This window comes from Xenopus tropicalis, chromosome 7 (assembly GCF_000004195.4).
Source record: "Xenopus tropicalis strain Nigerian chromosome 7, UCB_Xtro_10.0, whole genome shotgun sequence".
NCBI classification, from domain to species: domain Eukaryota; kingdom Metazoa; phylum Chordata; class Amphibia; order Anura; family Pipidae; genus Xenopus; species Xenopus tropicalis.
The window spans coordinates 117,143,750-117,171,364 of record NC_030683.2 but is presented as its reverse complement, the minus strand read 5'-3'; the positions used below and the strand labels follow the sequence as shown (position 1 = coordinate 117,171,364).

The 27,615-nt window shown below is 44.2% G+C and overlaps 1 protein-coding gene across 2 annotated transcripts; it reads right to left on the bottom strand.

Moving 5' to 3' along the window:
* On the bottom strand, positions 1–27,615 carry ap2a1 (adaptor related protein complex 2 subunit alpha 1). Of its 2 annotated transcripts, NM_001097377.1 has the most exon segments (23): positions 2,890–3,217; positions 3,676–3,810; positions 4,737–4,806; positions 5,823–5,939; positions 6,027–6,150; positions 6,850–6,939; positions 7,626–7,708; positions 8,762–8,827; positions 9,793–9,950; positions 10,635–10,799; positions 11,270–11,501; positions 12,315–12,412; positions 12,520–12,702; positions 12,794–12,931; positions 13,537–13,705; positions 15,557–15,707; positions 15,796–15,904; positions 15,996–16,097; positions 16,776–16,905; positions 19,515–19,708; positions 20,458–20,600; positions 22,524–22,592; positions 27,266–27,512. In NM_001097377.1, coding segments are annotated over 23 exon segments (2,871 nt in total). In that variant the 5' UTR covers positions 27,333–27,512; the 3' UTR covers positions 2,890–3,139.

Here is a 27,615-nt window from a genome sequence, read left to right as displayed (position 1 = left end):
TTTTTTTATTCCAGGACTTTTGGTGGGAATGATACAGTTTATAAAATACACAGATAGAAAATACGTAAGTCTAATATGATACACAACGCGCCAAGCTACGAGACAAGCCACCAATGGTGGAACGGAGGCGTCCGGGCTTCTGCTCAGCTATAATCCTGGGGAATTGTGGTCAGGCAGCCGCCGCCGCTGGGGCCCGTGCCACCCCCCCACCCAACCCATCAATGGATTATTCCACTCACTCACCCACTCCCTCTCACATGGACTTTAGCAGTGCACTACACAAAATACCCAGCACCAGCGAGGACCTCACTCCAGAACGAAGACAAATGCCATTAAAACCAAGGATACACAAAAATAAGCTATAAAATAGAAGTTACCCCCTTCATAACAATGACTTCAATAGTGCTACAATCATCAGACCGCCCCACGCAATAACAACAACCTCTGATAGGGAAGAATGGACAAAACAACGCTCAGTCTCATTGCATATTGTGCGCACTTGACTCTGGGAACTCACAAATGGAACCGCCATGGGTAATGATGGCAGCAAAGGGGTTAAAACGTGATGCTCTGTAGGCTTAGTGCTGTATGTGCATGGAGCTGCACAGCGCCACCTAGAGCTGAGAGTTGGGTACTGCAGTGAGATGAGTGCGAGTGTGAGAGACAGCGGGGGAGAGAGCGAGAGTGTGAGAGACGGCGGGGAAGGAGGGACTGCTGTACTGGGCTGCTAATATTCAATGATAGAATTCAGAGATGACGACGGGAGCTCTAAGGTGGCCTAGAGTCCCTAGTGATGCATTCACTGTGTATCTATGTACCTCTCGATTACGCATTAACATTTATAGAATATTTTATATATTTATATATACCTATATACAAAGGCAGGAAGGCAACCTACCGTCCCAAACAAATAAAAAAAAATATGACTATGGCAATTACAGGCCCAATAAATCTGTAAATGTTAAAAAAAAACAAAAAACATATATATATAGGCATGATATCTGCAAGGCAGGTCAAGCATCTCCCGAAGGGGGAAAGTGATGGCTCGATTCTGGTTAAAAGGTGGAACCTAAGCTCCACTCAGTATCATTTAACTATAACTCCCAGCACTGCACTTCTGGGATGTTGAGAGTTATAGTTGCATATGGGAAAGGATGTAGGACGTCCGTAATGGACTTAGATTGGAGGGTTTGATTTAGTGGGCAGTTTAGTAAATGGCGCCCCTTGCCAAAAGCAGAGCGAGGCCTAAGAGCAATGCGTATGGGAAAGAGAGAAGGGCCGGGGGGGGGGGGGGGGGGGGGACGACAAGTGCATGGAATGATCCAACGAGGTACAAAGTGAGAGTGGCAGACACCCCCCAGACATGGAATGCTTGGATAGAACAGCACAATAACACTGGCACACAAACACATGACAAGGGGTGGGTTCCAGCGGGCAGGCCAAGGGCACGCAGCATAGGCAGATCCTTTGTCTCTGGGGGGCAACAGGCAGGAATGGGCCACTACTACTTCCCTATGAGGCAAGTGTATATTTATTTTCCTTTTATTTCCCAGAGCTGAAGGTGTTATTGGGCTCAGCTTGCAGTCTTGCCTAAGCAGCTATTGTCTTTCTGGCGGGCTAGCGACTCCCATAGACTCCCTTTTGTGTTATAATTTCACCAAAAGAAGCTAATAGGAGAATAATTTAACTTTATTCAGGGGCACGGCAAGGGCAGGTGGACTACCCAGCTAGCACTCTCCTTATGATTTCTGATTAATAACATAAAAATATGCTGGGATATAGCGGCCCAACTAAGGGTCCCCGGAGCAGTAACACTAGGACATGGCAGGGATGTTTAACTGTGCAAATCTTTCTATTTGCTGGATACTTTTTAACCTAGGCATCACTCTTTGGGCAAGTTTATGTGCAGTAATGTTGGCCAGCGTGGCACAAGAGATGGCAACCAGCAGGGCCCCCACTGTTTATGGGGCATTGGAGCCTACATGGCAGCTTATTGGCCTGTGTATGGGTACATAATAAGCTGTTCTCCATATGTGGTTGGAGCTTGGTGGCATATGGGTCCCAACAGGAAAGTAGCTCATTGGGCCATACCTACATATATCAGTCATATGACCAATCCTCTGCAGGACTGTAAGCTCTTACAGATACGTAGCATATTTAACAATAAAAAAAAAGTACAGATCTGAGATGATACTGCTCCTTTAAAGGTAAAATAATCTACAAAAGTTGAAAAAAATCCTTTCATTTTGTAAAGGTGATGACCCCGCTTAGTATTGGGGTGCAGTTGTGTTTGTAAATGACTGCAATTACCTGTAGGGGCTAGGGTGCATGTAATCCTATTGGCGAATAAAGCAATCTTTTCACTGCGCAACACTGACGTAGGAGGCGGGTCACATCAGATATCAAGGCCACAATAAGCCTCGGCGGACTGAATTCCTTCATCTGTGTTCAAGGAAGAACTCCTTGTTTCCTGGCCTGCGCTGCCCCCTTGAGGACTGCTACTGAATAGCTTCTTATACAGGTTTACCTTTGTTTTGCTGATATGTTCCCTTTGGGGCACTCTTTGGTGCCAACTACCAGTAAATGGACATCAGTGGGGAGAGATGCCCAGAAGCAGATCATGTGTCCCTTCATATTCCCATTGCAGAATCCATTACAATTCTGACTGTAGAGTTATTTTTTATGAAAAAAAAGCAGCATTTCCATTAGGTGAGAAAGTGATAGGGATTTTTGGCCAGCATGCTCAGACTTATGATTCCTTATCTAGAAGGGAACCAGAGACAGCGTGAAAGAGGGGTACCCTCTATGCAGGCTGTGGGGGGGAAGTAAAGGGGAAGCGTTGCCTCATGAGCCCCAGTCACAGCATGAACAACAAAACAATCACACATCTTATCACAATAAGAATATTAATAGTTAGGCTTTTTCTTGTTTCTGGTACAAGTTCTAAGTCTCTTGGATTTTCACTGGACGCAGTAAACACACACACTTACAATGAGACAAACTGCATAGACGTGGCACCGGGAGGCCCACCCTTGCCGTCGCATGCACACAGACTCACACAACTGCTTGATGCATGGCGCACCCTCCATGTAGTGTTTAGTTTTCCTTTACTGCCTTCAGGGGACACCGTCTGCTTGGCTTAAAACTGCTTGGACAAGAGTTCACACAGGTGCTTGGATACAGCTTCTTTGCTGGTTCTCAATGTAAGACGGTACATCTGGAAGGAGAGCGGCAAAGGCGGCGTGTGAATCAGCAAATAAACAGGCAGATAGTGAACAGAGAACATAGGGCTGGTTGGCATTTCCCATTATAGTCAATGGGAAGCCATAGGGGGTGAATAGAGAAACTGATGGTAAGTGCCATAGACCATAACCTGTATAAATGTATGGAATCTGTGATTGTGGATGTGACAGCCAATAGCAGAATTCTGTTATTAAACTCGGTTCAATGACACAATAAGAAAAGGAGGTTATTCTGGTACCCCCAGAATGAATACCTAACCAACAGATAACATAATATAAACTAAACTATTAAAGAATCTCCCCAAACTGGAATATATTTACTGTGTATATAAGTAAATATTGTCGTCATTTAGTGATGGGCTGTGTGCTCCCTCAGAGATCAGCTGACAGGAAGTAATGTGACGGTTAAGGTTAGAGAAAGGAAGCGCTTTACCTGGGCTTGGATGTTGGGTTCCAGGCGCAGCAGGCAGCCCACCTGGATGGATTTTGTTTGGACGATACCAGCTCCCACGTAGTTGTCTGGATTAGGATCTACTTTATCTAACAGCGCCGTGCCAAATCCTAGCAGCTAAAGGACACACAAGCAAAACACTGTGAGCTGCAGCCCTGACGCCAAATACAAAGGTTGTTATACCCGGTAAAAGTAATATGATTTTGTGAAGGAAAAAAAAAAAAGTTCAACATGGAAAGAAGTCAATACCCCCAAATGAGTGTTCCTATTACATCTAGAATGGGGATGTCCAACTGTAGGTCTGTGTGATGGATGTGACCCCCCCAAAGTGAATGTATGGCCTTGTACTAGCCTAGGGTATTCACACACTGCGGTGTATAACATTAGTATTTTGATATATTCAGACACACAAACATGGCAGCTAATTAGCCCACTGGTCTTTATTTTTTTTAATTATTATTATTTTTTTTTTTTTTTAATATTTCACTTTTTGTTCAGCAGCTCTCCAGTTTGGGGTTTCAGCAACTGCTTGCTAGGGACCAAATAGCCTTAGCAACCAGGTAGTGGTTTGAATGAGAGACAGGAATATTACTAAGAGAGGATCAGAAAATTATAAAAAGTAACAATAACAATGTAAGTGTGGCCTCACAGAGCAGCATTTTTTTTTTGGCTGTTGGGGTCAGTGACCCCCATTAGAAAGCTGGAAAGTCAGAAAAAGACGACAAATAATTTTAAAAAACTATAAAAAATAATGAAGACCAACTGAAATGTTGCTAAAATGTTACTAAAAGTTAACCAAGACATAGTTACATAGGGTTGAAAAAAGACCAGTGTCCATCAAGTTCAACCCATCCAAGTAAACCCAGCACACTTAACCCACACCTACCAATCTATACACTCACATACATACACTATATATATACAACCACTAGTACTAACCAAGACGAACCACTCTTAAGTGCAAAAACCATGTCCAATACATTCACTGTCATATTTTTGCAGTGGCCGTGTCAACGACACTCTATAGCTCCAATAGTGCTTACCTTTGCTTTAGTGACTTCTGAGTCCATGGGGTGGTTGGCTTTAAAAATCTTCTGTGCTTCTTGCTGTGGGCTAAATTCAGACTCTATTTAGATGTTATTTATCCAGCTAAAGACAACGTCCTCTACACTAATGTGTTACCTTTCTGTGTGTTGTGGCATATATACTACTACTCAAACGCTGTCATGTTTTGAAATTAATTTGTTATACAGGTATGGGGCCTGTTAACCAGAATACTCAGGACCTAGGGTTTTCCAGATAGGGAGTCTTTCTGTAATTTGGATATCCATACCTCAAGTCTACTACAAGATCATTTAAACATTAAATAAACCCAACAGGACTGTTCTGCCCCCAATAAGGGGTAATTATATCTTAGTTGGGATCAAGTACAGGTAATGTTTTATTATTACAGAGAAAAGGGAATCATTTAACCATTAAATAAACCCAATAGGGCTGTTCTGCCCCCAATAAGGGGTAATTATATCTTAGTTGGGATCAAGTACAGGTACTGTTTTATTATTACAGAGAAAAGGGAATAATTTAACCATTAAATAAACCCAATAGGGCTGTTCTGCCCCCAATAAAGGGTAATTATATCTTAGTTGGGATCAAGTACAGGTACTGTTTTATTACTACAGAGAAAAGGGAATTTAGTTTTAAAAATCAGAATTATTTGCCTAAAATTGAGTCTATGGGAGAAGAGCTTCCTGTAATTCAGAATTTTCTGGATAATAGGTTTCTGGGTAAAAATTACCATACTTGTATAACCTACACCAGGTACAATGCAGTGAGCAGGTAAAACTGCTGCACTGGGAATATTCTATGTACCAAGGACTGGATTCTAAAAACTACTGCTGGTCACTAACCAGATAAGGAGTAACTGACCCTGCCATGCTTGCTCTGATTCTAGGTGTAGGTATAGTATCCTGCCATAAGACAAGTTGGCTCTGATGTGTTTAGTATTATTTTTTTAGAGCAAGGAGAGCAAGGAGCATTAACTGCTTCTTTTCAGTTTTTTTAAATGGGAGGTATATCTACAATCTAAAGATCGGCCTGGCCAACAGATTGGTAAGAGGAAAGGAACATACAGACTGAGCTGCTTCCAGCGCTGGAAGAAGTCCTGGGATGGCATTTCCGTAGCCTGGAAGAACTTGTTTACGGTAATTGGCAATTTCAAGGTGATGTTCTGTAACGTCCCTCCGTACCTAGAGATCAGGGGAGGCACAGAGTGAGGTCAGTGGGATACAGGCACAGACAGAGGACAGGCCAATCTGGCACTGATAAAGGCTCACCTGAATTTAATATTAATGAGAGGGGCTTCGTCAAAATCAGACAAGCACTCAATGTTCAACACCTGCTGTACCTGTGCGCCCCCTTCTACCACTGGGTCTACTGGTTTAGTCTGGATGTTAACCTGTAAGCACGCGTGTTAAGGACAAGTCACTGGCGCGAAGACTTAAATAGAAACTAGAAAACCCTTCAACATTGCAAAATACGTGTTTTCATGTAGCAGATCAACACCACATGTGTAATGGCTAATATTGCGCTAGCAAGACTAGAACTGGCAGTCGCCCATTAGAAGTAGGGCAGCTTCAAGCAGATTCTCTCTCATAATCCACTCACAATCTGGGCAGCCATAGAACACTCATCTGCCCTGATCTGCCAGGGGATTTAGGCTAATGGCACACAATGTATTTTCTGCACCTCACGTGCCATTAGCCTAAAGGTCGCCAAGCGAGCGGATCTTTACCCGATATCCCCACCTATGGGTGGGCGATATCGGGTAGCAAGTTGCTTTAAAAAAAAATAATCCGATCATGGGGCAGTCGGTTCGGGGACCGCATCAACGAGCCGATGCGGTCCCCGATCCGACTGGATTTTCTAACCTGGCCGATCGAGATCTGGCCAATTTCAGGCCAGATATCGGTCGGCCAGGCCGCTCGTTTCTGCCCATACACGGGCCGATTAGCTGCCGAATCGGTCCAAGGGACCGATATCAGCAGCTTCTATCGGCCCGTGTATGGGGGCCTTTAGTCCCTTGTACTTTATACCTAACAAAGGACCTTTGGAATGTATTCTTTATCCCCAGACACAAACAGTAAGCACAAAGGATATGGCTCTGCAGTTCTCCTGGATAGTTAACTGTTGGTGTAAAGCTCTGGAACTGTACAGATGTTTTGTTTCCATAGAAGAGATACATGCGCCCTGCAGGAGATTGAAAGTAAATACAGTTATTATAAAGCATGTAGCCAGCTATTCACAGGCCCAGTATATAACAAAGCTATAGACTTTTCTACCTATGAATTTCCTTCCCACCCAACCAGTGTCACTGCCCTCTTTCTTATCCCTTATATTCTGTCTGTGTTGATCCATCTATCCCTCTGCTCACTTTTCTTCTATTACTCCCAGCTTTGTACATACTATAACCTCTCATCCCATTCCCCTGCCCCAGTTTCTATTCTCTTTCATTCCTCCCTGCCCCCTTACATTCTGCACACTCACACCCCATTCCACAGCTCACACTTCCTGTTCTTGGGCCTTTTATTCTATACCCCCCTGATATCTTTCTACTTCATCAGTTTTGTTCTTCATTTCAGTCTGGTCCCCCAGCTGATTTATATGTCCATGCCTCTACCCAACATGTTGCCTTCTATTCTTTTACACCATCCTACACCCTTTACATGCAGCCTCTTTCATTCTATCATCCCACTACACTGCCCCAAGCAAACTGCCCGTCTGTTCCTCTCCTCCCTTTCCTACTGTCTGCAGCTTTCATAAGGTGACTATGCAAAAACACATGCGCTCTTCGGGCAGAAACAAGAATGGTTCTTATTCTTGCCTAAAGCCAGGCCTACATAAACACAGAGGTAGTAAATAGTTTCATTGCTTACCCAAGTTCTGGCGGAATTCTGATTTCACGCCAATCTGCAAGAGTTGGTTTTCAAACAGGACTCCATTATTCTTGCACACAAACCTAAAGCCACAAATAGAAAATCAATCAAACCACAATTAATTAAAGGATCGATACCTGGGAGGAAAAAAAAAAGCAAATATTTATTCACAAGTAGCAGAAAACGTAATGTAAATCAGCTGACTTTTCAGCTTTCATTGTACCTGTACTACAAAACAATCCTTTACAGAGAGGAGACACAAGTGCGTACAAAGCCCATTACTGCGGACTGTATGGAGTAAGACCACTCTTCATACGGTACATGTGAGATCTCCTCTATTACTACAGGTAGAAAAAGGAGCAGAGAGGTCCAAATATGTTGTCAGGGAATACAAGTAGACTGAACACTGGCAAACGTAGGCAATTTCCCACAGCTTCTGTTACCATTACAAGTTTGGCTCCCATAGTCTCCCATAATCCGTGGCACTTTTGGACTCAGGGTTTTTAACAGTACTGATTACCAAGTCAGATGAGGTCAGCACTGTGAGATGTTGCTATGCTTTAAGAGCATCAGGCAACACAGATGAGCAACAAGAAAAGCAACCATTCTTAATAAGGGTTGGCTGCATTAGTATTCCTGGATGGTCTCAAGTGTTGCTTGCCCAGGAATAGCAGGGAAACCAGTGCCTAAGCAGTTAAGGAATGCCCCTCTGACATTAAGAGAGAAAGACATTTTTCTGAAAGTAGCCATTTGCAAGAGAGCAGTGTTTTTACTGATCTACTGGGCTGAAGTCCATATGCCTTTACTAATGTGCTTGGTTCTCCTGTATATATGTACAGCTGCCAACTCCCTATGGCTTGTTTAAACAGTGAATTATCTCCTAGGTCCTCCTACCGCACTCATCGGTGTATTGCGCTTGAGGCAGTAAAAGGCCAGGACACAGAGTTAAACGTGAGCAGAGCTCTCCCAGAATATGTGGTATACATTAAACGGATGCACACACCAAAGGATGTCCCTAGGACTTGCCTAAAGACTTAGCATTGTATTGGAAAATGTTGGTGTCCTCGCTCAGCAGCTACATTTAAGAAAGACTGCAGTGTACAAGACGAGGAGAATGCAAGGCAACGCACGCTTACTTGTTTAGAAGCTCATCAGCCTCAGCAATAGGCAAAGCAGGATCCTCGGAAGCAGCAGAACCAGAGCTAAGAGCAAGGAGGCGCGTCAGAACATGGAAAGAGGCAGGAAAGGGGAAGCAAGGAACAAAACAAAAAGGAAGGAAAAACAAAATAAAATCTGTTAAAATGATAAGTAGTGTTAGTTTTATTATCACAGTTTGCAGGACTCAGAAACAAGAGAGAACAAAGCAGGACAGAAATTTTTCCCTTTAAACCAAACTTCGGAATATCCTATTAGGAAGGGAAATGCCCCAAACTGTAACATACAGTAGTACAGTCAGTGCCCAATTTGAGAAGTTTGCCTATAAATTCCCCAGAATAAAATGTGGGATGGAGGGAACTGGCCAATGGAGTTAATCCATGCTGTATACAGTCCTGTCTAATATCCCATAACTGTAGAAGTTAGTGCAGGTTGCAGATAAAAAATTAAAGAGCACTGGCTAAGATACCCCACCTATGATGTATTTATATTGCACTAAAGCAACGCATTAGGAATGTACCATAGCTACAGCTTTATCAAATGATGATCATGGATTCTATTAAATCTTACTAAATCAGCCCTTACTCTGAAGGCTGGGCTGCCTCGACCAATAGAGACGCAGGACACTCAGATGGCGGATCCAAATCACTGCACCATCCAATCACAGGCGGTCACAGCAAGACAGACAAAAACAAGAAACAATCCCACCAGAAGCAAGACAAGAGAAGAAAGACCAAGAAAGGAGACATAAAATCTACATGCAATTAGACAATCAACAGAGGACACAGAAAGAAGAGCAAACACAAGCAGATCAGCGGCGGACAATGGGGGAGCGGGGTTGGTTCACTTTTTCTAATGAAATGATCACACCACATTGAAAACATATTGGGTGGAGAGGTAATGTGCAAATATGCCTTTGATACCAAGCAGCTGGGCTTCAAAAAATCAGATTTCAACACCAATGCTGGAATGCAAAAAGGCATACAGAACTATAACACCACACACAACATACCTGAGGAAGTTCTCTTCAGCTCCTGGGGCTACGGGGACCGAAGATGTAGGGCTGTCTGAGAATACATCGACCAATAAGCTGCCGGCGCTAGGTGCTGCCGAGCCTGTGACCGCGGCGGATCGCAGCCCAAGGAGATCAGCAGATGGAGAAGGAGTGGACTGTAAAAAATACACATGTAACAGAATGAACAGTTTTAAAGGGGAAAATAAACCTGGTTTCTAAATAGGCTTTACTGCCCATTCAGTGTAAGTGGCACAGGTGCTCTTCTGCAATTTATTTTTGCCCAGTAACTCTACATAAGGTACAGTAGGTAACAAAAAGAAAGAAAACCACACTACTTTTAAAGGGATGGATCACCATTAACTTTTAGTATGGAATGGCAAGTTCTAAGCAACTTTTCAACTGGTCTTTATTTTATTTATAGGCTTTTTTTTTTTTTAATTGTTTGCCTGGTTATGACCCTTTGCAACTTGTAAATGGGCTCACTGACTCCAGCAGCCAAAAAAACTATTGCTCTGTGAGGCTACAATTTGAATGTTACTTTTTATTACGAATTACTTAGTAATTATTATTTTGATTTAGGCCTCTTCTATTAATATACCAGTTTCTCATTTAAACCAATCCCTTTGGGGAATGTAATTTAAACCCTAGCAACTAGATAACTGCTGAAATTCCAAACTGGAGAGTTGCTGAACAAAAAGTAAAATAAAAACAACGAAGACCAATCGCAATCTAGTCTTAGAATATTACTCTCTATCTTGTACTAAAAGTTAACTCAGAGGTGCGCAACCCCTTTATGTGAAAGTGCTAACATAGAAACAAGACTGAAACAAGTGTCTTACAGCAGTACTTGGGGTCGGTTCCACCCCTCCATTGATTTCAGAGTTCTGATCTTTCTTGCCTTCTTCTAAGTCGCTGACAGCTCCTGGTCCCTTCTTCTTCTTTAGTTTTGCCAGGATGGACGATTCCCGTTCTGGGAAGGGGGGCATCTCCTCCAACACTGTTGCCTGGGGGAATTGAAGAGCAGATACAGAAGATGCACAATTAGAGCTGCCCAGAACTGTATATTTACCTCCTTGGATCCAAAGGAAATAGGGCACTATCAGTACCCTACAGATAAAGCAGAGTCTATATAGAGCTACAAGGGCTGCCAACAGTATAACTCAGAGGTGCAGAGCTAACCCCCCCCCCCCCACGTGCAACCCGTCGAAGGAGGGAGCTTATCAGGGGAGTGCTGGCAGAGACCGGATCTGGGTCAGTGAAGTCCACCGGGTTTTTTCCTCAATGCTCTGCCAGCCCAGTCATCATCATTATTTATTGATAAAGTTTTAGCAAATTACGCAGCGCTCCACAATAAAGTCCGACCCTGCTCCTTAATAAATGTCAATATACAGAGAAAGAATGTTTCCTACACCAAGTGCATTATTCCATCTTTAAAGGTATCCTGTAACAATACAAAAGAACGAGGGACACCTACAAGCACGTCCGTACTGGCGATGGAGCTGAGTTTCAGATACTCCACGGCCCTTTGCTGCAGCTCCACGTCGGCATTTCTGATCTGACTGTCAGAGCGCAGCACATCTTGAATGGTAGTCTTGGTCTCAGGGAAGAGGTTTATGAATTTGATGTAGGTGGAGAGGAGGAGGGCCCGGGTGGATACGCTGCACAGGTGGAACTTGGAGTGAAGCAGGTTGAACTGCACAAGGGGACTAAGGAAGAAAACGAGTGTTACCGACACTGTACACTGAATTCTGATGATCCCCCTTGTCAGTCAGTCAGGACTTTCAATTGGAAGCTAGAGAAAGGCAGATTTGCAATACTAAGGGGTCTGGAAGAATCCCAAAGCAGATCCTTGATTTAAAGTTAGCTTTTAGTTTTTTATAAAATGCCCAGTTCTTAGCAACTTTTCAATTGGTCATATTTATTTTGTATTTCCTTCTTCTTTAGACCCTTTCCAAATTTCAAGTGGGGGTAACTGACCCTGGCAGCCAAAACCCTGCTGCTCTGGGAGGCTACAATTCGTCACTGTTACTTTCTATTCCTTATCCTGATATTCAGGCCCTCTGCTATTCATACTGCAGCCTCTCATCCAAACCATAGCCTGGCTGCTAAGGTAATTTACACCCTAGCAACCAGACAGGCGCTAAAATTTTAAATTTAATAAACAAAACCCAAACAATTACAAACACACAAATAATAAATAATGAAAACCAACAGCAAATTGTCTCAAAATACCTATATAACAACCCCTTTTAGGAACTCCTCCAGTGATTCTAATCACTTACCTGATACCATGCGCCGGTGCATCAGGTGATTACAATCACTGGAAGGGGGGGGTTGCCTTACATTTTGGCACCCCCAGTAATTGTCCCTTTCCTTCACCTTTAAATACATCCATATTACTATACTATGCTTTACTGGTGCCACAGGTAATACTGTCAACTAAGCCAAATCCTTAGCAAGAACATATTAGGTTGCAGGGGTCCTTTCAATAACAATGTGCCTAAATACAGCATTTGTACCTGGATCTAGGATCTCCAGCAATAAGGTTCCCAAACTCGCCCAGGATATAACCTCCCACCTTCACCATGTTTTCATGGCAAGCAGGTGCTTGTAGAGCCTAGGGAAGGAAAATGACATTTTAAGAGGTAGAAACCATTAACTGTGCATGTTCTTTATTATTCAGGTGCAAATACAGATCTGGAATGGGAACACTTATAATTTTACCTCAAACACAGTTTTGGCAGCATAGCCTTGTACATCATCACGGTTGATGACGATCTGGATGACACGGTACCAGACCTCTTCACTGACATAGTCTCCAGCTATACGGATCAGATTCAGGATCGTGTCCACGTACCAGCTGTAGTCCACAGCATATTTCTCAGCCAAGATGGCAACTTTCAGTACCTAATTGAATGTACAAAGGAAGACAAAGTCAAATGACAAGCAGGAACACACAAGCACACCTCTCCATACAATAACACATACATTCACTTACAATTTCTTCCCGAATTGAGTAGTCGGCTGTTTCCAGGTAACTAAGCATTTCAGACACAATCTGTTTAGCGTTTGTACGGTCACACATGGCATAAAGGAGATCTGCCGCTCTCTGCCGAACGCTGACATCTCGCTCCGTCTAAAGGAATACATGCAGAAAACAAAAATATGATAAATATTAAAAAAATTGTGAAATTGCTCAGGGTGCTTCTCTTAACACTTTGGAAATTTATGTTTGTTTTCTTTCAGTTTCAGAGCTATTAATGTATTTATTAACAGAAAATATCATGAATTTTGTAACAACATCACCACCTGCTGGTCAGTTACTGTAACTGTACAGACAGAGAGATATCCCTTCAGAACAGAAACAGAGAAGGGTTCTGATGTTGCTCTGCTCAGAAAGGAGATGGAAAAGGGCATCTGAGGCTTCTGATCTCTTTCCTGAGCAGAGCAACATCAGAACCCTTCACTGTTTAGCTTCTGAAGGTATATCTCTGGCCAGTAGGTGGCGCTGTGGTTACATAATTCATTACATTGGCAGTTCATAAAAACTTCAATAGCTTTGAAATGAAAAACAAAAATGTGAGAGAATGATCTACAGCAGCAGCTTCTGATGGTTTCACGTGAACGTGTCCTTTCCCTGCACAGAAGGGTTGACTGATGCTATTTGTGTCTGTGCTCCTCAATTAGTGGTAGAGAGGAAAAAGCCAAACAAAGAGACTCACTTCAGGATGTGCTGCTTACCTTTAGGGCATTGATGACTGTTTCAATATGGGTTTTGACAGCCTCATGTGAGAATTCAGAACTGGCCAGAGTGCACATACTCTCCAATGCAAGGTACCGGAGGTTGGTCTCACGGTGCTGCAGGAACTGGCCCAGCTGGTTGCAGGCTCTCACCAGTAAATTAGGTTCACTGAGAAAGTAAGAATAAGACAAACATGTAATGTGGCAACAACAACAACAAAAAGCCCTAAACACGGGTAATGGGAGAAACGTCCCCACGATTCCCACTTTTTATTTAGAAATTGCAGTTCTGCTCAGGAGATCATGCCACTTATAATCTCCTACAGGGTAAAGTATCAGAAGCAATTTTCCCAGTACAGCATACAGACTGGATCTGGATCCCCAGGCCAACCAGATTAAGAGACAAATGGGTACTGGTTAACTTTCAGTTAATGTGGCCATACATGTTAAGATCCTTTCATTAGGCGAGGTTGCCAAGCAATATGTCCACCTAAGGTAGGTGATATCAGGCTAATTTGATCTTTTGGCCCTATGACACCAGCCCGAGCCCCGGAAGGAGCTTTTGGCACTCTACCCTCACCCCGATTGTGGGCAAAAGGAGGTAGTAGGGGGTAAGAAGTGTTCGTGGAGTGGAAGCTGGTGGTGGTGAAGGAACTGGCAACTGGGATAGGGTGCCTTTGGGGTGGCAGGCCGGGTGGGCCTTGGACACCCCAGTCCAACACTGTATCCAGGTCTCTTAAGGGCAGCTACAGACTGGTAAAAGTGTTGTTTTGTGGTTTTACAGGGGTGTACAATGCAGACTGAGGTTACAGGTATCGCATAAATACACTTTATTTTTACAGAATCGCAACATTTTGGTTTCTGTGCACCATTTTATACGAGACAGGTTTTGATTGTATAGTGAGCCGTGAATGACGTTGTTCATCTTTCTGTGCAACAATAATAACTACTGAATTATACTCTAGCCAATCTATCATATCCTATTTAAACGTGTGCCCTGTAAGCCAACTCAGCTAAGCTTTCCAATCTTTCACATTCACTGTGCCAGAGCCATCTACAAGCAGCGATGTAGTAAATGTTAATGAGCATTTTGGATATAGGGTAATTGAGTCTACTTTGTCTTGCACTACTGATAACAAACAAATATTTAGTCATCATAATCCCTGTCATTAAGCAAGACAAGAGTCTTTCTGTTTGCCAGACAGGAAACAGAAATAATGGGAGGAGTAGCAGGAAACAAATTCCTCCTTGCAAGCATAAAAAGTGACAATAGCTCTTTCGCCACTAAAGCGGCTTTCCAAAGCTGCAGTATTTTACGCATTGCTCAGGGGCAAAAACTTTAACTTGTGGGTCTGCATTTAGGGAAGAAACTCTTAACTCTCCCTTTGCCGAAACAGTACGAGGTAGCACAACAACACTGAAACTGTTCCATACACACCAGCTTGCACTGCAAATAACAATGAGGGAAATGGTCTAGGGTTCAGGATAAGTGAATGCAACATTCAACAGGTGCTTTTCTAAGCACTTTTGTCATTTACATTCATTAATTGTTTTTAAGATTTTGAAGATATTAATGGAAATAAGTATTATGAATATAAACTAATTTTGTTGCAACAGACCCAGCCGCTGGTAAGTTTCCGACTGACTAGTCAAGAATCTAGTCGGAAGAAAGAAATAGGGAGGTTTCTCTGTTTAGGAAAGATGTGAGAAAAGTATCTGAGGTTTCTAATGCTTTTCCTAACCAGAAGAACATCAGCTTAGCCCTCTTTCTTTCCCCTGACAACTTCCTCAACTGGATCTGAGCAGCAGGTGGTGCTGTTATAACAAAATTCATAGAACATATTTCCCTTAATATCTTGGAATCTTAAAAAAAAAGTAAAGTGAAGTTCAAAGTGTTTCAAGGCACCCAAAATGCCATTAATCAGTAGACATTATGTTAGACATCATCTAATTCCTCTACGTGCACATAGTACAGAAGGCCTGTATAGAGAAGCTTTCTGTGTATCAGTATATAACCTACCTGTCATAGTGAATAATTAGGCTAATGGCCTCAAACAGTATCGCATTTTTTGCATTGGAATGTTGCACTTTCTTTGATTTGGGAGGCTCCTGTGCTTTGTTTAGGATAGTTTCAAGACACTCCACCAGGCGCCCCTTCACAGCAGCATCCTCTGAAACAACAGGCACACAGACAAGTCAGAGAGAGGGAGCGCCCTATGGCTATTATGGGGGATGCAGGAAGACTGCACGGAGAGTTACCTGGAGGTGGGTAGCACTGGAGAAGGCGCAGCAGTTTTACAGAGAGCCAGGGAGCCGGCACAAAGTAATATGTATAGTCCTGCAGGTCTGTGGAGGCTGATGAGACAATCTGTAGAGGTGAGAAATAGATAACATATAGGCACTTATAGAATGAAACATTGCCACCGCCAGTAAGAATTAACTGTAGAAGGAAACTTTACCCGGCTTAGACGTGATACCGCCAGTGAGACGCAGGTCTTGAAGTCATCTGGGTTTTTGCGACAGAGGCAGGTGATCAGACTGACAGCGGCTGTCACCACTCCCTGGAACAAAGAGCAATGCGTCCGTTAGTGAATGATGGATGGAGCACAACAGAGATCCATCACAATCCCATCACAACACTGCACACTTAACTTACGGCAGCTCAGGTATAAAAATATTATATAAATTCATTTTTAAAGGCTTTATAAATATACACACACAATACAAACACCATATATTATTATAGTTTCTGTATTAGCCCTAATATGTTCAGTAGCGAGTCGCTCACCCCTTGTAACTTGATATGTTATTTAATTATAGGGATAATGGGCATAATAGCAGTTCTGGGCATCCGGCCAAACTCAAGGTACACAGCAATGTATTGTAACACACCAGTGACCCGCAGCCGCAGTGTTGCTCATCTGAACAATGAACCTAAGAGCACTCATGGAGCAGTGCTGTAAAGCTATGTATGTGTTTCTCATCTGAACTGCAAGGTAATCTGCTATGTGGGCAACACACATCACTGTAAGTTCTCCATTTTAGTACCTTATAGGCTGCCCTAAGATGCAAAGACAATTGGGAGTTTGTACAGAGATAGAAAGAATAAAACCATAACAGCTAAAAGTAGCAGCTACTCGTATGCCCAAGCAATATGAACCTTTGTCGCCCATAGAATCTGAGGCTTCAATTCTCTAGACTGGTATTACACCTGACAATTATCTATGGGAGACACATACCATGTGTTGATCATTTAGAAGGTGAACGACTCGCGATGTCCATTCCCCCATAGGTACAAGGTCTGGGGAAGTTTTGTATAACCTCAGTAAGCAAAGGGCCGCACTCTGCTTTACACTGTCCATGGTGTCCCTGCCAAAGAAGCAAATCATGTATTTTAAAATAAATAAATCAACGTTCCTGCAAAGCCTGAGAAGTTAAATGAATTGCCTAGAGATGCGCTGAATACAGATTCTTATTAGTAAGATTCAATTCTGCTGGCCTGGCACTGAGCCTTTTTTCTTATAGGAACTGAATTATTGACAAACACAGAAGCGCTGTAATTGCTTAACCGATCCTGCTTAGCTATAATATGCAGCAAGGTGCAGGATACTTATGTAGGTTACTAATTGTCTTTCCTTATATAATGTCACTAAACGAGGTGCCCAATAATGAGAGTTTCGCTTCTTACATTTCTTCTAGTCCCAACAGGTCAGTACAGATGGGCAGTATTGCTTCCCCCCCAAGACTTGGAGGTAGGGCCTATAACATAGCCAATCAAAACGAATCCTGGCCTACAAGACCACCTGACTTCCTCTTCACCACTCTTATACATTACAGGAAACAAATAAATTGGGATGGGAAACCCTGTAGTGACATGTTGGAACCAGAAGAAATGGAATTTACGGCAAGAAGGTAAGAGAAATTCTCATTTTCATCTGTGTCCCTCCCGTGTCAGTACAGACTGGATCTATCAAGCCACAACCCCAAAACAATGAAATAATATTGAATAAAACCAACAGATGCTAAAAGGCCAAACATAACATTCACTAAATGGGGAAGCTGATATAACACAAAATCCCTGAAAACGAGAGGCATAAAACGCTTAAGTGCATAAGTACAAGAATGGCCCGGGGCATGATAAGCAATTGACCTCAAAAACTACAAAACCCAATCTACCAAATACAGCATAAGATGAGAATAAAGCATCACAGAGTAAAAATGTCCATTCCCTACTACAAGAGTTCCCTCACAGACCAGAGGGACTTCCACAATATGGTGCAAGAAACTGTAAAGACACAGACACCCACTCGCTGCAATAACCATAACCCTGGCACTAGCCAACTCACTAGTATCCACCAGCAGGTCACATAATCCACACAAGAAACTGGCAACAATTAGATACACCTTCCACTAGTGCTGGGGCTATGTACCCATCCCTCAGCACTAGCCTGTGGCCCTGGAAAATAAGGCTTGGCACTCACAAGCATCTAGCCCCACAGACAAACCTCCAAACCTACACAAGAACCAGAAGATCATGCCACCACAGAGCTGATGCCACACACAAGTGAAGGTGCCCTACAGTGCAAAGACACACAGCAATCAGGCCAGACACCACCCATGCCAACCACGGGTGGACAGGCCAGACACCACCCATGCCAACCACGGGTGGACAGGCCAGACACCACCCATGCCAACCACGGGTGGACAGGCCAGACACCACCCATGCCAACCACGGGTGGACAGGCCAGACACCACGCATGCCAACCACGGGTGGACAGGCCAGACACCACGCATGCCAACCACGGGTGGACAGGCCAGACACCATACATACAAAACCACAAGAGCGAAAAACAGCTAGCATACAAGCCATTGCACATAAGCTAGCACTGTGCTTGCAATCTCCGACGCACTAGTCTGTTACTGTACCTGTAAAACACATGACCCCCAACCTGCCCTTGCCAAATAGTAGTGACGTATAGGAGCCAAAAACAAGCACACAAGACGGAAGCAAAGTGCCCCAAAGAAACACATGCGCCCTCTACATAGTATTGGCTTGTCAGCAAAATTAAAACTACAGTCAGAACCCTGGAGAAAGGCTGTTTATTAGGTGCAGTTCCATTGTGAGAAAGGAAGGAGGTACCATACTGCTACACCAATGCAACCCCCAGCAAGTCCTGGATGCACCCGGTGTAATATGGAGCACAAATACCCACTTTGTCTGCACAAAGGACTTACAAATAAACACTTTAGCAATAGCAAAGAGCCCCATAAGAGTGAATGCACCATACAAGACAGCAGGGAGTATTCAGCAGGATGGTAACTCCAGCAAGAACCCTGACAGCTTCCAGCTGAGGGACATAACTAGCCAATTAGTATGCAGCCGATGTCAGTCCTCTATAGGCTTGCAGAACCATAGGAGAAGGCTACATTATCTCTCAGGAAGGAACATGGGAAGAATAACCACAACTGTATTTATTCCCAATAAGCAACAGGTTCAATTCTGTGCATAGTAGGACATACCACAGGGAGGGGGGGGTTATTTTTTTAGCACAGGGCTAGGACCATGGGTATATGATTGGCTATGTTATATGTCCTACCTCCTTGTCTGGGAGGGGTAATACTGTCCATCTGTACTGACACAGAAGGGACGCAGAAGGAAAGGAAGCAATCAGCTGTCCCTGAGGCACTCTCCAGCTCTCACCCAATACAATACAGTTTACCCAGAAGGAGCTGGCAGTCCATACCAGAGGGGTGCACATAACAGAATTTGTCATTTAGCAATTAAGGAATAAAGTAGGGCGATGGTTTGGCTATAGTGCAGATTTCTGCAGTCACCCCAATATCATGTCATCTGGTTGCATGGGCACAGAACTTAAATGGGGATCATTCACCTTACAATTAACTTGTCTGAGGTTCCCAGAGTGGAGACACTTTGAATGTCAGGTTGGACTGGTATGCCAGAATCAAATAGTCCTTACCCTGCTACCAGAATCCTTGGTATCTCAGAGGCAAACGCTTCGGCCATTTCTCTGCTCCCCACATTTGCAATGCAGTGCAGGGCCAGGCACATAAAAGTAGGGTTCCGGCTGGCCAGGTCGTTTTTAATGGCATTGTTAATGAGGCGAATGAGTTCGCTGTTGGAGTTCACAAGAACGGAGATGAAAAGGTAGCCCTAGGGAAGTAAAAAAATTTTTATTGCTAGCATTGGTAAAAGAATGAGAACAGTGGCTGCCCCACAAGAGGCTTCAGTATCTGTCAATTTCTGCTTCTATACATCACAATAATAAATTCTGCCTTGTAATGTTTTATCTGGGATTAACATTTATTTCTCATATATATAACTATGTACACTAGACCATATAGCTATTGTTTTGTTGGGCTCAGAAATCTAAAATACCTTTGAGTCATCCCAACGTGCCATACCATTGTGGGCAGCCTAGCGCTGCTGTTGTTTCCCCCAACGGGAGAGAACGCTCTATTAGCCCGCACCTCTGCTGGGGGAAGCAATTTTAGGTTGATTGGTGCCCTTTAAGAGCCTGCGGTATTGAGGCTTGCTTACAGCCACAAAAAGCTGGCATAGAAGTTTTCCTAAATTCCAAGTTAAATACAGAAGTAAGACACACCCATAGCATAAAGGTAAATATCCTGCAGTTCTCATTCTACTTTGGCAGAAATTATCTCATATAAAATTCATAATTAAAATCTCAGTCACTGTTATTACTAAAACCCATGTCTTGCTAAAAGAAGGAAAATACCCTGTATGACATTACTGTAGTAGAAGCCCCCCTGTACAAGAAAGCAAGCCTGTACATCCCCCCACCCTGTGTAATTTTGCTATTTGTGTAATTATAGGGTGGCAGAGGCAGGGTGACAGATCCAGGCGGGAGGTAGTACCTCTCATGCTGTTTTTCAGTTACTTACAATCTGTTTCTCTGTGTATTTATTGGAGCTCAGCAAGTTCACAGCTTCCATATGCCCAAAGTCGATATCATGTCCCAGCAGGAAGATAAAGAGCAGCTTACAGACGTATTTCTTCTTACTGTAGCCATCGAGCGCTTTGTCACCTATTTATAGAAAAGGCATAAGACGCTGGGAAATCAAACATCTGTGACACAAAATATATTGATATCTGAGCTCTTACACGTTCTGCCCACAGACTAATAAATGCTGGCACAATGGAGAGGCTTTTAGTTAAGCTGCCCACAAACAAAAGCTATCAGCGGCAGGGACCGGTTCCAGGAACATTGTCAGATAGACTTGTGGGATTATGGGGAGAAGAGATTTCTCTTTACATCTTCTGGGCCTAAATTGTCTCTGTAAAGCTGGCCACACACTGTAAGATCTGCTCGTTTGGTGAGGTTGCCATACAAGCAGATGTTCTCTTTAATATGCTCACCTAAAGTGGACCTAGGAACAAAATTATCAGATTACAACAACGGGAATATGAGCCTCGAAGCGAGGACCACTTCAACTAGATGTTACGGTTGACATCTGGCCAATTATCACCCAGATATAGGTCAGGTAGGCCCATGGGAGGGCCCCATACATGGGCAGATAAGGTTGGTCTGAACAGCCTGAATCGCCAGATTAAATCTGCCCATGTATGGCCACCTTAAGATACTATGATATAGAAAAGGAACCTGATATTAAAGGAATGCATGCCTTTCATTAACTGCAAGAAACTTGTACTTATTACTTAATTATTCACTGCTTATAGTTCTTCAGAGTGACATTTGCCATTCAACAAGGTGAATGCGTCCTGCACCCTAAAAACCAATTAATAGGCATGTGATTATCTGCTGGGGATCCATGCTGCAAACTGCCAATACACCGGCCAGATCACCCCCTCCCCAGCAGCAACTACTAAGCTGTCACTGTCGGCTGAACAAGCCTAGAAAGCAAAATGCAGGAAATCCCAAAGAGTACAATGGGAATCTGCTTCCGTCAGGGCACTGCTTCCACTCAGCAACAGCAAATGCCATTTCACATTTCTTAAAGAGAAAGTGTTCCCATTTCACAGCAACATAGAGGGTTTTAGGGCAATCTGACAAATGTTTTTTATAAAGACACAAAAAAATAAGACTTCTTATACTGATGTCACAGCATTAGCATTTGTTTTACATAGGCAAAACACCAAAAGCCAACCACTGTTTTCCTAGATTTTGCCTAAAGAAGCCAACGGTAGCATCAGATGCTGGAAGCTATGGAGCAGGCCAAACTGCAATCTGTAATAAGATCCCAAATAGAAAACATACTGTGCATGGAGAAATGTCTGGTCAGCGACAAGAGTCCCAGCATAAAATGCTGAAAGAAATAAAAAATGCCAAATTCCAAAAGACTTCACAGATTTCCAAGAAGAGTTCAGAAGGCATGCGTCTGGACTCACTCCTATCCATGAAATAAACATTTAGGCACATGATGTGTGAGCTTTGCCAGACAGGAGGTTGCCCACCACCCAAATACTTAGAACATATTTAAAATGGTGCAGAAGAGGACCCACACCAAGGACACAGATAGCCCAAAGCTTCTCACAAGTGGTCCTTGTCACCCTAGGATTGAGAAGTGGACACTTGGGCACTTGGTAAAGGATAAAAAGTCTATCCTCCAGCAGAGGTATTACACAGGGAATCTTGGGGAGAGGGGGCAGATAAGGACCCAAACCACTGTACCCCAAGCAATCACTGAACAATTAGCTTCCAGTCTCCTACAGAGTAACACAAGAACATTTGAGGGGGCACATCTTAAACAGATGGGTAAAAGAGAGGAAGAGCCTATGAGTTCCTAGTTTCCAAGTGTCCTAAAATGGAAATCTTTAGCCAAGAACCCTCTAGGGCTATTGTTTTGTAAGGAATCCAGCAGAGCCAAGGTTAAGAGTTTGATAAGCAGGAAAATGATATAAATGATACAAATTTACAACATATTATGGGAATGAAAAGGCATAAATGTTAGATAAGTATAATATATAATAGCTATAAATAACTACTCACCCTTAAACTTCGATCTGATATTAGCTAATTCCTTGTTGATTCTTTTAATTTCTGCTTCTTTACTTTTACCTAACGAGAAAAAGAAAAAAAGTTATAAGCTTTGATATACAGTTCAGGGTCACAGCTGTCCAAAACTGCTGAGTGCGTAACGCCACTTTGCCCCCCAGGTGGTACGAATGAAGAGGCTGCGCTAATATAAACACAACTGCACTGCACCTGTGTATTTGCCCTGAGTCACAGGGGGCTGATTAAAGAGACAGGACACCTCTGTGCTCAAAGCATTACTAAGGGCGAGGTCACACGAAGCGTATATTCAGCCCAATTGTGGGCACACAGAGCTGAGCGGATCGGAGGTCGGCCTGGAAAACATCCACTTTTGCGTTTTTCAGGCCGAACTTTGATCCGCTCTGTGTGCCCACACTCGGACAGTTGCCATAGTCTTTAATGCAGGCACACAGAGGAGCGGATCTGCTTCTCTGCCTGACTGAAAAAGACAGGGCTGAGAGAAGAGGATACACAAATAAAAGAGAAATAATGCAGAAAGAAATAAGCAATCTTAATTCAGGAAAGAATGACACGTATTCCTTATTAATTAGAGTGAATTCTAAATGTATCTAAGTGCAAGCACCAAAATATTAAAAGGAACAGCAAGCACCCACACTCTGTATTGCAAAGATTTTATGTCAGTTATATGCCAAGCCACATAACAGAGTTTGGGGGGGTTATAAATCAGGATAAGTAAAGTAGGGGCTGCAAGCGGAAGCGCACAGACAAGGACAGAGCCATAAGCAAAACCAGATGCCGCGCATGTTGCCACAGAACAAAATCACTGCGGCCAAGGCTCCCAATCTCCTGCTTCCTCCTCCATAACTCTGCTAACGTCTGCTCTTTCCTCTTCTTCTATTTCCTGGCACTAATGTCTGTTGCTTTTCTGTCCCTTCTGGGCTACTGTAACCAGGTCTTACTGCAGCCTTAACATCAATTCTGCATTTGATAAAATATGTTGCGGCAAGAGACTACTACTTGGACATCCTATTCTGATCTGTATGATCTGTGTCTAAAATGTGTGTTTAAAATTCTGCACTTAATATAAAATAATTTGCTGTAGGCGTAGGCTTTCCATAACTTGCACTAGGCATTATTACAGGACTTGCCATCGGTTTCCTTAGATTTGCAGAGGGGTACCCTTTCAACCAGGCCCCAGAATATCCAACACTCTTAAGGTCGCCATACACGCAGTACTACTACAAAAAATGAAGACCAACTGCAAATTTTCTGCCTAAAAGTTAACTTAAACAGATACAGCGTTGGGCTGAGTGCAGCTACATGGAGCAGAGACAAGCCTGAAAATGCATTCTTTCGTGGGTTTCAGGCCCTATCCCCGCTTCGTGTAGCTGCAATCAGGCCAACGCTGTGGCCAGAGCAGCTACACGGAGCTACAGATAAGAGCAGATCCATTTTTTTACCCTTGCCTTCACAACGCAGACAGAGAGAAGCGGCCCCTATGCAACGTGTGACTTGAAAGAGCCTGAAAGAAGCAATCTATGCCCATCCATAAAGCTGGCCATACACGTTACAATTACGATCTTTCGTAAGATCTGCTGAAAGATTGTTCGTACCCTCCACCAACGTTCAGATATGGAGGTAGAAGCAATAAGGATTCTACCCCTATCTGCCCTAAACACAGATTTTGCCCAATAAATATCTTTTGTTCCGTCTGATCGACGAGACGACAGATATCCAAGACTTTTGCCGATATCAGTCGTCTCATCGATTTACCATACAAGCACCGAATATAGCATGAAACCTCATTTCATATGATAATATTGGTGCATTTAGGGCCAGCTTAAAGCAGTTTAAAGTAATAACTATACCATTGCCCCTGCTGCACGATACTCTGCCAGATTAGTATGCACCTTAACACATCAATAATAGCACTGAGATAATATTTCTCTTGGCTCCAATATAAAAATAACTCCCCTTTCACACTCGGCAGATGTGCAATTTTGATTTCACGGGAAGCAGTGATAATATGCAATATCTGCCACTCTCAGCAGCTAAGTACTCTTTGCTTATAAAGAACAGCAACCCCATACACATTATTTACATAACAATGAAAAACATGTATTTGCCTGTGTATTTACCTGTGTGGAAGAATAAAGGCATTTTCAGCCAGTATTTTGCTTTACACATTTTATTACTAAAGCCCTCTCTTTTAGCACTACTATGCCTGCCTACAATGTGAAGTTAAAATCTAAAAAAAGAATTCACAAAAATTGTGAAAGTGACTATCGAATGCTACCCCTAGCCCGTTGCAAGAACCCCTCCTTCCCTACTCCCAGTAGCTGCTGCATTGCCTCATCCAGTCTTTACACACATGATGAGATTCGGTTCTCCTTCCATTCCCACGCTGACAGCTCAAGTCTGTGCTTCTCAGAGTGACAAGTTACCCCTGAATCCAATGCCCTACTGCAGACTGTCATAACAACCCTCAAACCTTTCCGTAGTAACCCACCGTCCAACTGGGAAAATGAGCAGAATCAATGTATGTACCATTACCCATACAGGTTCACATCCCCTACAATTGCTTCTGTGCAAAGTGATTACCTTCCTTACTCTAGTGGCACTGGGGTGCCAGCTGTGCTAGTGGCGTGCCGCTGGGGTGCCAGCTGTGCTAGTGGCGTGCCGCTGGGGTGCCAGCTGTGCTAGCGGCGTGTCGCTGGGGTGCCAGCTGTGCTAGCGGCGTGTCGCTGGGGTGCCAGCTGTGCTAGCGGCGTGCCGCTGGGGTGCCAGCTGTGCTAGCGGCGTGCCGCTGGGGTGCCAGCTGTGCTAGCGGCGTGCCGCTGGGGTGCCAGCTGTGCTAGCGGCGTGCCGCTGGGGTGCCAGCTGTGCTAGCGGCGTGCCGCTGGGGTGCCAGCTGTGCTAGCGGCGTGCCGCTGGGGTGCCAGCTGTGCTAGCGGCGTGCCGCTGGGGTGCCAGCTGTGCTAGCGGCGTGCCGCTGGGGTGCCAGCTGTGCTAGCGGCGTGTCGCTGGGGTGCCAGCTGTGCTAGCGGCGTGTCGCTGGGGTGCCAGCTGTGCTAGCGGCGTGTCGCTGGGGTGCCAGCTGTGCTAGCGGCGTGTCGCTGGGGTGCCAGCTGTGCTAGCGGCGTGTCGCTGGGGTGCCAGCTGTGCTAGCGGCGTGTCGCTGGGGTGCCAGCTGTGCTAGCGGCGTGTCGCTGGGGTGCCAGCTGTGCTAGAGGCGTGTCGCTGGGGTGCCAGCCCTTTTCCTGTGCTAGAGCAACATGTTCATGCCATGCTTCCAGTTGCTATGATTGTAAAAAGTCCACTTTCACTGTCTTCTAAGTTTTCCATTTGCAATGGTCAACACTATAGTCACCCAGTATAAGAGGAGCAGCTTCTCTTCTATACCCAGCACATTACACCTTCTATGCTGCAGTGGGACAGGCCCAGCATTACAGGCTTACCTTCCACCTCAATTCCCAAAGAGACCTATTTGTACCCATTCTTTTCCGCATTGTGCTAAAGGATCATCCACCTTCTACCAAAGGAATTTAACTGCTATAAACGGTAACCGGTTCATTTGCCACCATGCAACCTTGCGCTTATTTGTACAGAAGCAGAAGTGAAGGGCGCCTTGAGCTCCTACTGGAATGGGATCTGTTTGGTGTTTCAATGCTGTGGGGCTGATAATACACCCCATTACCAGTGTGCGACAGGTCCCCCCCGCTTTATCATTCCCACACTGTTACAGGTTGATCCATGTATCTATTCCCAGAACATTAGTCCCACACTGTGACAAGTTAAACATTCTCAATCCTCAGGATACAGGGGTGACAGTTCTGCACCCCACTTATCCTGACAAACGTGTACTCCGTCTTATTTCTGTTATACCAAGTTTTCAACCATCTATTCCCTCTGCTTGGTGGGCACTTAAGGAGCTTTCATTGCTAAAGAATAACATATCCATACGGCATGACATTAATTCTGGGGCTTGCATAACCAGCTCCCCAAGATGGACAGTGGCATTTGTTTCAGACGTTCCTTTACACAAAGGAACATCTAAAACCATAATGGTATACTAGAAATGCCATTCCTTATTCTTTAGACTTCTTTATCAGCGAACGGTTCAGTGATTTCCCAGCTTCTCACCAGCAGAGCGTACCGAGCACGTGCAGTGCCACGGACACTCAGAAGATGGTCTAACAGGATCAGAAGAAGGGGAGCTGCTGCTGTGTGCAACTTTAAAAGCCTGGATCATTACACTTACAGAGCTGTGGAACCTCTGGGCTGGGGCAGTGGGTTCAGTATATTACAGACAGCTTTTCTACCCATATTCTTAAGTGTTTAGTTCTCCTTTAATGCTTGTTATTCAGAGTGACAGTCTCTCTCCATCAGTTTTCTCTACAATGACACATTCTCTTAGTTTTCTAAATTCTTCCCGCACCCTGAGCCGACTCAATACCTTGCCCCAAACACAGTACCAGCCCAACCAATTACAACCTGCAAACATGCCAACCCCCCAATCATTTAACAACCTCTTCAGTCACAAAGTCAGAAGCAAGCAACCCTGGCTCAGTTTCGTTTGGAGAACTACAACTCCCAGAATCCCCCTTTAGCTCTGGAATGTGGGAGTGGTAGTTCTGCCCCTGTAGGTCACCAATCCCTGGAGCAAATGAATCAGTCAGAAAGACAGAGGTGCCCCTGGGTACCAGGGAAGGCCTCTCTCATGGGGCCACACTTACAGTTCCTGATGTCCGAGATGAACACGGCCAGCCCCCGCATCCCGTCTCCCTTTGACACGGCCGGCATCTTCCCTGATGTGTGCGGTCCCTTCCCACCCTGGAGCTGAGCTAATCAGATGAGCTTGGGCGGGGGCAGCTATCCTACACCTGGGAGAGGGAAAGCGCCGTCAAGATGGTAGAAAGCCGGGGGAGAGGCTGGAATCAAGGGGCGGCAATGTATGTGTACCCCGGGAACGGGATATTAATGCCCCTAAATAATGTCTGAATGCGCGAAGCAGAAGGGGAGAGAAAAGCAGGGGAACAGCAGGAAATCCGCCGCAGGGGTTGGTCCCGCCTCTCCAACGCAACCA

Bases quoted from the DNA above. Each gene is read 5' to 3' on its own strand.
- ap2a1 (XM_012965842.3), bottom strand. From the start codon at position 27,332: ATGCCGGCCGTGTCAAAGGGAGACGGGATGCGGGGGCTGGCCGTGTTC. The intron at 7,709-9,792 runs GTATGTTGTGTG...TTGTGGCTTTAG, and splicing joins GCTGAAGAGAACTTCCTCAG to GTTTGTGTGCAAGAATAATG. The intron at 6,940-7,625 runs GTAAGCAATGAA...AATCTCCTGCAG, and splicing joins AGAATTCCGCCAGAACTTGG to GGCGCATGTATCTCTTCTAT.